At 49.5% G+C, this 14,089-nt stretch overlaps 2 protein-coding genes across 2 annotated transcripts; one reads left to right on the forward strand and one right to left on the reverse strand.

The window, feature by feature from the left end:
• Nucleotides 1-3,187: 3,187 nt before the first annotated feature.
• On the forward strand, nt 3,188-4,171 carry LOC306956592 (olfactory receptor 14J1-like; the record flags this gene model as incomplete). The annotated part of the gene is made up of 2 exons (XM_079547867.1): nt 3,188-3,481; nt 3,842-4,171. 2 exons carry the CDS (start codon nt 3,188-3,190, stop codon nt 4,169-4,171), a joined length of 624 nt encoding a protein of 207 aa, XP_079403993.1.
• A 3,770-nt stretch (nt 4,172-7,941) lies between these two features.
• Nucleotides 7,942-8,907, reverse strand: LOC306956554 (olfactory receptor 14A16-like; the record flags this gene model as incomplete). The annotated part of the gene is made up of 1 exon (XM_079547833.1): nt 7,942-8,907. One exon carries the CDS (start codon nt 8,905-8,907, stop codon nt 7,942-7,944), a length of 966 nt encoding a protein of 321 aa, XP_079403959.1.
• Between the last annotated feature and the right edge of the window lie 5,182 nt (nt 8,908-14,089).

Raw genomic sequence — 14,089 nt, forward strand, 5'->3', positions numbered from 1 at the left:
AATAAGATCAATTTGTGTCTTGCACGGAGCCCGGTACCCTCAGAATTTCCTTGCTCAGAACTGTCGTCTCTCAGTCATTGCACTGACTGAGTCACACTCTGGTACTGAGCTCTTTTTCCCTCAGACATTTTTTAGATGGTCACACACAGCACAGGAGCTTCATGCCCTGAAGGGAACTGTTGTTGTGCGGACTACGTGACTGGCCTGAAAGGGTCAGTAACGTGTTACAGTGTTTCATCCTGAAAGGGATGGATACTTCTAGCAATAACAACAGTGACCCTGAAAGGGATGGATACTTCTAGCAAAAACAACAGTGACCCTGAAAGGGATGGATACTTCTAGCAAAAACAACAGTGACTGATTGGCAAGGGAAGAAAGAACTTACGTTTCGGTAAGCAGAACACAAGAAACTAGGATAAGGGAGTACAAGAACAGCTGCTTGCACACAAGCCTCTGCTTTGTGCTTTGTTTCACACTTGCTAATTATTTGCAATCTTGTAGTGTATCCAGTCTATAAAAAGAATGAGCCTTCAATAAACATTGCTTTTGCGCCACCAGAGCCTAAGCCCGGCTGTCCCAGGCATCTTGAGCTGGTCTCCGTCAATGCCCTTCATGCCCTCCATGTCAGGTACCAAGCCCCATTGTAGCATGGGTCCACACTGACCCTAGCATTCCTTGTGCTGTGTGTGTATTTCTACAAGCCTTTACCATCTTTGGTATGCTTGGGCAGATTCAGCTGGGTTTGAGCTTTGCCCTTCTTAAACACAACTCAGCAGGCACACTAGGACAACTTCTCTGCATTGCTCCCAGCTGACCACTTCTTGTTTACACTTCCTACGTGCTTTCTTTCTGTACTGTACACCGCAGACACTTGAAGAAGTCAAGGTGTGCTCTCCTGACCCCCAAAGGTGTGACTTTGTCCTCTGTACTCCACTTCTCAGCTCCACAATCCCATGGCCACTGCAGCCCAGGTTCTCTTTGACCTTCACATTCCCCACCAGCCCTTCCTTGCTGGTGGGTTTGAGATCCAGCAGATCATCTCTCCTCTTTGGTTCCTCCATGGCTTGGTCCAGAAGCTGCCGGCTGTGCTCTCCAGGGATCTTCTGGATGGTGCATGCCCTGCTCTGCTGTCCCTGCAGCAGATGTTATTGCAAAAAAAGAACTAAATGGGAACAAGGGCTGACAACATCAGGATCCCATCACTCCTCTGTGTGCCTCTGTGGGGAGCTGAATCCCATTTCAGCCATAGGGTTTCCAACTAGGGATGAAATGCCTGAACTGTCTCAGCTGGATCACTGCTAGGGGAAGTCCACCCCTCCCTGTCCTTGCCTATGTGTCCCATTTGCTACAGCAAACACTCTCTGGTAGGACTAACCATATGTCTGGAATTATTCAATGTCCACTGGAATTTTGGTGGTTAATTCAGCAGATTTCAAAGCACAATCTTGATGCTGTTGTCTTTCAGAAGCTGTTGGCCATGGAGACCCAGGGACATCTCAGAGGAGATCAGTGGGGAAGATAGAAATGACATTCTCTGTTGCTGGGCTGTTCTGGGCTCCTGGGACACAGGGAGCTTCTACAAGTGGGCAGTGCTGCAGGGAGACAGCTCTGACTAAGAGCAGCTCCCATGTACTGTGCATCAGTGCTAGGGGCATGTTCTGCAGGTGACATGGAGATAGAAGAGAAAGGAGAGAGGGATTACAGGATGTGAGGGGTGTGAGCAGGCTGCGACCTCACTGCAGGAGCATTGCTTTCAGCCACGGACACGGTAAGTCTCTCACTGTCGGTAATGCAAACACTTTTCCAACAGGGGTCACCAAATCTGGCACATCTGGTTGCAGATCAGGCTGAATACATTCTGTGCTTCTTCATCCTGGAATAAGAGCTGTTCCAGCTGAGGGCTTCCCTGCTGCAGCATCAGAGCACAGCCCTGATGGCACATCAAGAGAGAACCCTGAAGTGCATTTTACCTCTCTACTTTCCTTTAACATATTTATATTCTTTCAACAAACCCTGGAAGTTCTCGAATTTGAAATAGGAATGCAGAGCATTTGGGCTGGTGTCTGTATGCTCAGTCAGGGAAATGAGAGGAAAACAGCCTCCAGGATGAAAATCTGCAGACCACAGAGATATGATCAGGGGATTACCCCCTTCAGTAGACAAAAGACCTTCCTCTGAGCAAGATCCCACCTAGAAACACCTCTGCTCACATGACCATGGGATTTGCTGCATGATCCACCTCCTGTGCAGGCAGAGCTCCAGCAGAGCAGAGCAGCACCTCCCCAGGCATGTGTCCATCACCCTCTGCAGTGCACAGGGGCTGAGAGCGACTGCCTGGGGCTGTGGGCAATGCAGTCTGTGTGGCTGGAAAGGAGCTGGCTTTCCCTTAATGAGATGCCATCATGAGGACACATCTCCCTGAGGAGATGTGAGAAGAGGAAATCTCTTCAGAGCTGTGAGCTGACCTTCAGGTTGAAAATTTTTCTCGTGGTCAGGAGAACAAAGTACAGGGAAGAAGCAGAGACATGCAATATGCAAATGCTATAGGGTTGGTGAAATCAGTGTTAGGTGTCATTTTCAAGATGTGTGGTGATGAGTCAGTGCTGGAGTACATTGAGAAAGGGTGAATACACAGTGATGGGCTGTGCACTCCTGTTTTCTGAGCTGGGTCTGACTTCAGAATTTTATAGGAATGCAACCGTCTTACATCTGCAAAGTACTCAAGCTCAGAGCAATTGCAAAGAAACCTAGTCAGCAACCCTGTGCTAAGCAGCAGTGAATCCCTTTTCCTCTCACATCTTACAGCTGTTCAGACTTCAGCAAGCACTCCTTAGGCATGGTGAGCAGGATGAGAATTTTTTGGAAAAAGCGATCCCTAGAACTTCTATTTTTGACCCACATATTTTTGGCATCCATGCTCAGATGCCAACCAGCACTGCTGCATTAGAAGTGATTTTATCTGATACATTCTGAAAAGAAAGCCTGACCGCACACCATCACCATGTTCCCATGTTCCCACAGGAACAAGTCTGCATCATTGAGATAAAAAGTGCACAGTCCCTCATGGCAAACTCAACCTCATGAAATGTAGATCACTTCATGGAGCTGAATGAACACTCCCCACATGGAAAGACTTGTCCTTGATTTTTTTCCTCCTTGAACAGGTCCTGGTGCCTAGAAGAACAAAATGCCCAACAGCAGCTCCATCAGTGAGTTCCTCCTCCTGGCGTTGGCAGACACGCGGCAGCTGCAGCTCCTGCACTTCTGGCTCTTGCTGGGCATCTACCTGGCTGCCCTCCTGGGCAACGGCCTCATCAGCACAGCCGTAGCCTGCCACCACCGCCTGCACACCCCCATGTACTTCTTCCTCCTCAACCTCGCCCTCCTCGACCTGGGCTGCATCTCCACCACTCTCCCCAAAGCCATGGCCAATGCCCTCTGGGACACCAGGCACATCTCCTACTCAGCATGTGCTGCACAGGTTTTCTTTTTACTTTTCTTCTTTTGTGTAGAGTATTCCATTCTCACCATCATGTCCTATGACCGCTACGTTGCCATCTGCAAGCCCCTGCACTACGGGACCTTGATGGACAGCAGAGCTTGTGCCACCATGGCAGCAGCTGCCTGGGGCACTGGGCTTCTCTACTCCCTGCTGCACACTGTCAATACATTTTCACTGCCTCTCTGCCGAGGCAGTGCTGTGGATCAGTTCTTCTGTGAAATCCCCCAGATCCTCAAGCTCACTTGCTCAGAATTCTACCTTAGGGAATTTGGACTTATCATGGCTGGTGTTCTTGTCTTATTTGGGTGCTTTGTATTCATTGTTGTGTCCTATGTGCAGATCTTCAGGGCCGTGCTGAGGATGCCCTCTGAGCAGGGACAGCACAAAGCCTTCTCCACATGCCTCCCTCACTTGGCTGTGGTCTCCCTCTTTGTCACCACTTCAATGTTTGCCTATCTGAAGCCCCCCTCCATCTCTTCCCCATCCCTGGACCTGGTGGTGTCATTTCTGTACTCGGTGGTGCCTCCAACACTGAACCCCCTCATCTACAGCATGAGGAATCAGGAGCTCAAGGGTGCCCTCAGGAAAGTACTCTATTATGCATTGTTTGCCCATCAAAATGATGTTCATCATACCCTCAAGACTGCAAAAAAGTTAGGAAAAGTGTGATTTATTTTATGTGATGTTTACATTTTTTCTTCGTTATTTTTTTTCATAGCTATAATGAACTTAATTCCGATTAAATAATATTCATCATCAGTCTTTATGTTTACCTATTTTTACTTCCATGTCTTGAACCTATTGTACTTAAGGAACCAGGTTCAATGAACAGATAAAGAAATCAGCAGAGGATCATTTGTTTTGCCTCCCATCTAGTCTGGATCATCAGCAGAAGCTCATGATCTAAGACACAAATGGCACAAGGAGCAGCAGTGTCCCTGAGGGATGTCCGTCACTGACTGGAGGGGACTTTCTGCTGCCTTTGAGTTATGCTGAGGCTTCCCTGGAGCCACGGCCTTGGGCAGCAACAGGACGTGGTCTTTTCAGTGCTGCACTCGTTATGTTCCCAACTGTTCTCTTGTGTCCTTGCATTTGTGTCAGTTCTGGTGCAATTGATGACAGCACTGTTGTCTCTGTGGCGGCATCCCTGTGGCTGCAGGCAGGCAGGCAATGTGCAGCACTGTTCCTCAGCTGGCCTCCCTGCTGAGACCATTGTAACACAAGGGGCTGCTCAGGGCAAGGCCAGAGGACTGAACACCCCTTCCAAATCGGTGCCAGGAATATAGCCAAGGAGTTGCCCTCGGGAAAGTCCTCTTGCTTTCCAGGGATTCTGCATGGTTCAGAGTGCCAGGGTGATCAGTGAGGACCAAAGGACAGACGGGAGCTCCCTTCTTGGTTGTACATGGCCCACCAAAACATAACTGGTCTTGAACATGACTGTGTGGGACTGTCCCTGCTGCTGTGGGACTGATGGCAGACGCTGTCCTGGAGAGGAATCTGGAGCAGCCTGGAAATGCCAGGGGATCTCCGGGGACAGTGTAAGAGACAGTGTAAGTGTAAGGCAAAGAATAATTCCTTGCGCAATGACAGACCACTGATCCAAAGAAACAGGGGAACCTGAGGAGCCCACAGGCAAATGAGGGCTTTGCAGTGGTGCTGCTGAGCCAGCAGGGCAGATGGAGAGGGACTCAGCAGTAGAGATCCCATCCAGCTGGGACTGCCTCCCACCCTGAGCAGCACAGGGTCAGCCCGGTGTCCCAGGGCATCACAGCTCCCTTGCCCTGCAGAGCAGCTCCACCAGCTCAGGTCCTGCAGGGAGCACGGGGAGGGAAGCTGGAGGGAACAGGGAGCTGCTGTCAGGCCAGCACGAACACACTTTAGTTATTTGAGTTACAACTGAGTGCTTTTTGCTCTCCACCTCTGTAGTAGATAAATTTTACATACCCTTCCTCTGAGGACTGACCTGATGGTCATTTCACACTGTTCCTTTTTAACTTCCATAGTCTGGTGGGACATTTTCCCAATGTGATGGGTTTCATCTCCTGTACTTGAGTCTTTCAGGCTGAGTTTGACACTGATGACCCAAAGTGGTTCATGGATGTTTGTGTTCATTGAGAATAAATCAGTTTCTTGGCTTCTCAGTGGCCATTTCAGCACTGGGTCACTCCCAGGGATCCACTGACTTGCCTGGGGGGCATTGGGTTGAGCTGCAGCTACAGGGACGAAGACAACTATAGGCAGTGTACTGCCCTGAGATCCTCTTGCCAAATCCCATCTACAGCTTCCAGAGGGCTCTGCTCTCCTGCAGGTCCTCTCGGAAAGCTGCCTGTCCAAGACAGGACATCTGGGACCTCTGGAGATGGCATGGGATGCTTGTGATCACACAGTGGAGTTTTGCTCCTTATCATTTATCTTTCAATTAATATCTGTTTTCTATTAATATTTATCATTTCCTATCTACCTATGTAAAGTACTTATCCTCTTGGGAAGGTGAACCATACTGGTGAGATATGGCTGAGGAGTGTGTTCTGTTGTTGGGGAAATCGTGTCGTGCTTTACTGTTGTTTGTTTTAAAGTAGGAAGCAACTTCATGTGCCTGTGTGCAGACAGTTCTGTAAGGAAAGCAGGTAAAGGAATGGTGTAAAGGAACTGTACCATCCAGCTGCAGACTTCAGTGGAGAATTCTGGTATAGGGAAAAGTGATGCAAGTGCCAGGTGGCATGCAGCAGACACGTCAGGCCTGGGGAGGTGAGCAGTCAGGTTGCCCGTACTGTGTCAGACCTCAAGCAATTGCTTCTCCTGCCTATGCAGATTTCCTTAGGAGACTCTCTGGATCAACATCCATTTGAAATCTCCTTCCTTTACTACATTATGAAACCTCTCCAACTTCTAGGACATTATGGAACTGATATGGCTCATTGCAAATTTCTGTACTACAGAGAGACCCATGGTACATTTGATGCTGGGTCTATGAACCTCAGGTGCTGAGAGGAGAAAGTTAATTGGATTGAAAAGTTGAAGTATCTTGGAGTACTGTGGCCCACTAAGGGACATCACCAACACAGCCTCCCTTGGACTTGTTAGAGCCGGTAATTGGAGGCAATGATTACAGTTATGTAAGGTATTGTGCTGAGAAATCTCTTGGTTTGCTTGATGAAGGAGAAGGGCCAAGGCCTGACATCCAGACACTGGACAGGAGATTCACCGTATCTGAGGGAATGAGCTCAGGGCTCGTCCTGGGGTTGGTGTGGTGGGGCAGATTGTACTCCATGTGAAGGACAACAGTGTGACACCTGCCAGCCTCTGCACAGGGATGCAAGGCAGCAGTGAGGCCCCATTACCATAAGCATAATAAATCTCCTCACAAAGAATAAGCAAGGGGACAAAAACCTTACTGATGTTGCAGCCCTCCATCCTCACCAGCACCCGCTGCCTTCTCCTCTGCAGGCTTTCCTATGCTGTTCCAGCCCAGCCCCTGTTTCCCCGTGGTCTGTAGACACCCACCTCTCCCCTGCACCCTGCTCTGACCCTGGCACTGCAATCATTTCACTGATGTCTCTCAGGCCTCTCTGAATGGCCCTTGAAACACAGAGGCATGGAGTGATCCCTCAGCATGGTCCCACATCATAACACTTCCAGTGACATTTCTTCCTCCTCATGCCCAGTCTCTGGCTTTCAAGCTGCACTGTGAGGGAGCGTTTTTCTCCCTTGGCACATTTCTGCTACCAACTCCATCGTGTTGGAAATCATTTCCTCATGGAAACGCCACCCATCAGCTTTCTTGTGCCATTGAGAAGAAGGAACCTCGCCATCATCTTCCAAGGCACCTGCCAGCTTCATGGACAGACACAATCAAGTCATGTCCCTCCTGCTATCCAGTTGTGAACTCACACAGAAGAGCCATCACAATCCCGTACACAAACCTCCTTCTTGCTCTATGGGCCCTGCCAGGTGCTCAGGCAGAGAGGATCCCACAGGCAACACGTCAACCTGGCACTTTCTGTCGGCCTCTCAGGGACACTGCAGATGTGATCCTGTATGCACAGACCCCAGCCAGGAGCCAAGGGATGGCCCGTCAGCTATTGCAGGCTGAAGTCACCACGCAGTTGGATTAACAGCCGTATGCTTCCTGCTGGATTATGGGTTTGTGAGAACAACTGACCCAACAGCTCCAGAAACGTCTCTCAGGAAAGAAGACAGACAAAGTCATTGCATGCCCTTTGTTTTATTAAGGTTCAAAGAGAACCCGGTTCCTCATGTACAGTGTGTCTGGGTTACACTACATAGGTACAAGCTGGATAGGAATGGATAGGCGTAATGAAGATTCAGTGAAAAAGTTTAGAATACATAAAACACAAAATAAAACATTCAAAAAATAACACTTAACAAATTAATACATAAACCAAAAAAAAGACAGCGTGATTAAGTTAAAATTTGAATTACAAGTCATGTATAGAAATAGATGGGCAGTTCATTGTTTTCAAAACACATTTGGCCATTAGTTTCCACAGAGAATTCTTCAGCTCCTTATTCCTCATGCTGTAGATAAGGGGGTTCATTACCGGAGGTACCACTGAGTACAGAAATGACACCACCAAATCCAGGGATGGGGAAGAGATGGAGTGGGGCTTGAGGTAAGCAACCATGGCAGTGCTGAGAAACAGGGAAACCACAGCCAGGTGAGGGAGGCACGTGGAGAAGGCTTTGTGCCGTCCCTGCTCAGAGGGCATCCTCAGCACGGCCCTGAAGATCTGCACATAGGACACAACAATGAATACAAAGCACCCAAATAAGACAAGAACACCAGCCATGATAAGTCCAAATTCCCTAAGGTAGAATTCGGAGCAAGTGAGCTTGAGGATCTGGGGGATTTCACAGAAGAACTGATTCACAACATTGCCTTGGCACAGTGATTGAGAAAATGTGTTGGCAGTGTGCAGCAGAGAATAGAGAGCCCCAGTGCCCCAGGCAGCTGCTGCCATGCTGGCACAAGCTCTAATGCTTAAAAGGGTTTCATAGTGCAGGGGCTTGCAGATGGCAATGTAGCGATCATATGCCATTATAGTGAGAAGGAAATATTCTGCTGAGAACAGGAACAAAAAGAAAAAGAGCTGTGCAGCACATGCTGAGTAGGAGATGTGCCTGGTGTCCCAGAGGGCATTGGCCATGGCTTTGGGGAGAGTGGTGGAGATGCAGCCCAGGTCGAGGAGGGCGAGGTTGAGGAGGAAGAAGTACATGGGGGTGTGCAGGCGGTGGTGGCAGGCTACGGCTGTGCTGATGAGGCCGTTGCCCAGGAGGGCAGCCAGGTAGATGCCCAGCAAGAGCCAGAAGTGCAGGAGCTGCAGCTGCCGCGTGTCTGCCAACGCCAGGAGGAGGAACTCACTGATGGAGCTGCTGTTGGGCATCTGCAGTTCCTGGGCTTGGAGTCCTGTGCAGAGTGCAGAAGATAATCTCAAGTCAAGATCGTTCTCAGGGACACTTCTGCTACAACAGTTTTTCTTTCTCTTAGGAAAATGTTCAGCTAGCATCACAACTTGAATTGAATTTCCTGAGCTTCACCATCCCTTAAGAACTAGAAGCTTAAGGAGTTCCTACTTTCTTCTCATTTCCTAATCATATCCCAGCCTCATGGATCTTTTCCTTTTATGAGCAATTTCCTTGTTTCATATCTTTCCTTAGTCTGCACTCAGAGTGCGCATCCCTACCTCTGTGCACTTAAATTTGTTTCAAAGAAATCTGCCTGTTTGCAGGATAAGTGCATTCTTCACGTCTGCACAAAATGGCAATCATTTCAGCTGGTGCTGTCCTTTGGGAGAGGAGAGGCTGAAAGCACTTGAGGAGATACGACGGCACATTGAGAAAGGTACAATTCAGGATTCGCAGAAATGTATTCATATTTCACAGCTCCTTTCAGATTTCTGCTCCCAGAACTTCCCCCATCCCTTGCAAGAGGAAATGGAAAATCCCTGCCTTCTCTCCTCTTGCTAAGCATCCTTGGAAACACCCTGTGGTGCATTGAAGCTGTGATCCCCCTGCCCCAGGCAGCAGCTGTGGCAGCAGAAGGCCCCTGCCCTGCCCTGCCCTGCCCTGCCCTGCCCTGCCCTGCTGTGATGGAGGCTCCTTCCCCCCACACGTCTCCCCGCAGCGCCCTGGGCAGCTCCCTGGGCAGGCTGAGTGCTGAGCCTGGCAGGCGGCAGAGTCCCTGCCCCGGCACACAGCCCCTGGGCACAGCAGGGACCTGCTCTGCAGGACAGCCCTGGGCACCCGGCTGCAGCCCCGGCGGCACAGCCTGAAAGCCGTCCTGGGACACGCAGCCCTCAAGTCTGCTCTGATGCTGCAGCACAGAAGCCCTCAGCTGGAGCAAACCTATTTCCATGATAAAGAAACAGAGCTTATGCAGCCTGATCTGCAATGAGATGTCCAAGTTTTAGTGGTCCCTCCAGTACAAGCAGCTGCATTAGCAGCAGCCAGAGACTTACCTTGTCAAGGGCTGTGAGAAGTGCTTCTTCAGTGAGCTCACAGCCTGGTCACAGTGTACACATGCTGAAATCTCTCTCTCCTTTCCCTTCTGTCCTCATGTCACCTGCAGATCATTTACCCAGCCCTGCTATGTGCTGCACTGGAGCTTCTCCTGGGCACAGCTGCCTCTGCAGCGCTGCCCACTTGTAGGAGCTCCCTGTGTCCCAGGAGCCTGGCCCAGCTCAGCAGCAGGGGATGAGATTTCTTTCTCTCCCTGGAGATCTCCATGGCCATCCTGAGCTGACAGCTCCTGCAAGGCAGCAGGATAATCAGTGCAGAACGTACTTCAAAGTCAGCTCTATTCAGCAACACATCCAGAGGATTCCAAAAGCACAGTCATTCATACTGAATGATGTTTGATGTTTGATTACAGAAGCAAATGCCAAATCTGGAAACCTTGGCTAAAGACCCATAACAACAAAAACAACACACAGAGAACAGGGAGAGTTTGACTTCCCGTTCAAGGCAGCGATTCATTTGAGGCAGTGCAGAATCATTTAGGTTGGGGTGGACTTTAATGATCACCTCGTTCCAAGTCTCCAGCCATAGGTATTGTGTCCAGCCACCAGATCAGGCAGCCCAGAATCCCATCCATCCTGACCTTGAGTGCCTCCAGGGATGGGGCACACAGAACATTGTGCGACCTGTTCCACTACCTTTGACTAGAAATTTTCTTCCCAAAAGGTGAACTAAATCTCCCCTCCTTAAACACACAAACACTCAGTGATGCCCAAGGTGCCTGGGGTGATCCCAGCTGTGTGCTGGTGCTTGTAAGCTGTGGTGGACAATCTGTGAGACAGACACCTCCTTCCTGAGCATCAGCTGAGGGCCAGAAGGGAGGTATTCTTCACCATCCTAAATGCCACCACAGCCCTGTGCTTAGGGCACACACTGTGCCTTTTGCATCTGTCCCCATGGGGCATGTGGTGTTATTCTGCTGACCAAATGGATGAGCTCACAGCAGAAGAGCCAGATCTTCCTCTCTGCTCCATCTGTGGCAGACTCCATCTGGAGTTCAAGGCATTACAAAGCTAGGACACATCTGCATTCTTTCACTGATGACACCTTAGTGTGCTCTGTGCTCTCACTTGAATGGCATCAGAAGTCTAGGGTCATGACAGTTCCCTAGACAGTTGACAGGAAGATGGCAAATCTTAAAGAAGAGGACGAAAGTGGACATTGGCAATTACAGAGCTGTCATTCTCACTTCAAAGACTGGTGAACTTAAGGAGAAAATGGTGCGAGGAGTTAATGAAACACACCTGAAGGACAATTCTGTCATTGGTCACAGGCAATGGTAGATCATGAAGGTCCTGTTTAACTTACTGGCCCTTTATGACAACATCACTCATTGAGTTGACCAAGGGAAGCCAGTTATCCTTCAGGAGGTTATCCTTTAGGATTTCAGGAGAGCCTTTGATACTATTTCTCACAGTATCCTCCTGGGCCGAACGTCCTGCATACGGCTACACAGAAACATAATGTGATGGGTGAGCAGTTGGCCAATGGGTCAGACCAAAGAATTACAGTAAATGGGGTTCCATCAGTCTGATGGATGGTCATCAACAGGGTTCCCCAGGCCTCCATTTTAGAGCCAGTTCTCTGTAATGTTTTAATCACTGACTTGCATGCAGGACTAGAAGATGTTTTGAGCAAGTTTGCTGATGTTACCAGATTGGATGGAGCTGTTGCCTCCATTGAGGTTGGAGAAGACTTGTAGAGTGTTGTGGACAAGTTAGAGAACTGGGTAAGCACCAACCACATGAAGTGTAAAAAGAACAAGTGCCTGATTCTGCCTGATCTGGTAGGGGCAACCTTGGACATAGACACTCAATGAATATGGGACACTGGAGAGCAGTCCCACTGAAAGGGATTGGGGGTCCTGGTCAACATGAAATTGAATGTGAGTCAGCAGTGTGCCCAGGCAGCCAGCAAGGCCAACTGTCTCCTGGGGTGCATTGAGCATGGTATTGCCATGTGGGTGAGGGAAGGGATTGTCCTGATCTGCTCTGCACTGCTGCAGCCTCACCTGGAGCACTGGGTGCAATTCTGGGCACCCCAAAACATAAATGATGTAAAACTATTAGGGCCTGCCCAAAGGAGAGCACTAGAAATGGGAGATCTGAAGTTCAAAGTTTCATTGGGGTTGACTGCTTGTTCAGATTGGGATATTCTCACATCCCACATCCTGGGATGAGACACACTGCACACATGGGACTTGGGCCTCACGGCATCCTTGCACCCCATGCAGTCTGGCAGCTGCTGACCCCTGCTCTTTCATTTGACATCACACAAACCTCCATCCCACTGCCCCAGGAAGGAAAGGCCCTGAGCCAGCAGGAGGGACAGGATCTCCCTGCCAAGGCTCTGGGGATCAGGGCTTGGCCTTTCTGCTTCACAAGACAAAGGAGGCTTTTCTCAGCATCACAGCCACCATCCCAGTGCCTTGGTTTGCCTGCAATCATGGCTTCCAATTCTCTGCTCTAACAAGTCCCTGGGGAAGCTTGCTTGTGAATGGCCCTCAGTGGGGCCCATTAATACTCCAAGAATCTTCACTGTTCCTTCTGACTTGGTCTTCTTCAGCACTTCATGCAATCTTCTCTCTGCACCAGAGGTTGATGGATTCAGCAAAAAATGCCCCCTGGGGCCCATTACAACCCCAAGAACCCTCCTGTTCTTTGTCACTTCCTGTCATCTTCTTCAGGTGTTCAGAACTTGTACAGCAAACCGGAGAGGTACCTGAACAGAGCTTAGAGAGGAAGAGTCCAATGGGCTTTTAAGATTTCCATTTATTTATTTACTTATTTTTCAGTTTAAACAAGAATCTAAGACAGCACTTGGCATGTGATAATGACCCAGGATGTCCCCTAATGAGCTTTGCCCTGTCACTGTGTGGACAAATGTCCTCCTCGACTTCCCCACCCCATTTCTACTCACATTGGCCCCATGTGACTTGCAGCACTTTTCCTCCCACGTGGCATGATATCACTCCTGGATTTCAGGAAAGCCTCTGATGCTGTCCCCCACAACATTCTCATGGAGAAGCTGGCTGCCCACTGTTTGGATGGGCGTATGCTCTACTGGTGAAACACTGGCTGGATGGCTGAGCCCAAAGACTTCTGGTCAGTGGAGTTCAATCCAGTTGGCTGCCGGTCACAATCCGTGTCCCCCAGGGCTCGGTACTGGGGCCGCTTCTATTTAACATCTTGATTAATGATCTTGATGAGGGGATTGTGTGCGCTCTCAGTTAGTCTGCAGACAACACCAAGTTGGGAGGGAGCGTTGATCTGCCTGAGGGAGAAGGACACTGCAGAGGGACCTGGATTGATGGGCCAAAGCAAACTTTGATTCCAATTGGGCCAAGTGTCAGGTCCTGCATTTTGGTCACAACAACCCCAGGCAACCCTATGGGCTTGGGGAGGAGTGGCTGGAAAGCTGACACAGCTTGCAGGAACAGAATGCTGCTCTCAAGAAGGCAAGATGTGGGCTGCAAGTCAGACACTGGGGTATTGATGTGCGGAATCAAACTCTGTAACCCAAGTAAGATTACAAAGGAGGTCTGGTTTATTCAGTGCTGTGCGCATGCTGGGTACAAGGGGGATAGATCCACCTAAATTGCACACCATCTGGAAAAATGGTGCTACAGATATAGGCCAAACTCATGCATAATCAATAGTTTTCCCAGAATTAGGATCCATATTCATTACAACCCCGAGAGTTCACTAGCATTCAGGCTCTCCCCTCTTGCACGTGCGCAGTGGGTTGTGGGATGAAGATTTTTTGTCTTCCTCACAAAGGCTTCTGACCTTTCTCGTTGTAATCTTCTGACCTTTCAGGGGGGGCATCCCCCCAAACTGGTTTCTTCTAGCCCTGTGGACATCTCATCACCTCCCTGCCAAATGTCCTCGGGTGCTCTCAAACCTTATCAGTACAGCCTTCATCCCCCTCACTATCCCAGACCCAGCATCTGCCATCCCTCATTTTCTAACAAGCTCTACAGTCTTACTGCTATAAACTATCTCTAACTCTCCCCCTTCCCCCCTCCTTATTCTCACTGGTTCTGAAGCC

Source organism: Tetrao urogallus, assembly GCF_951394365.1.
Source record: "Tetrao urogallus genome assembly, chromosome: 32".
NCBI classification, from domain to species: Eukaryota; Metazoa; Chordata; class Aves; order Galliformes; family Phasianidae; genus Tetrao; species Tetrao urogallus.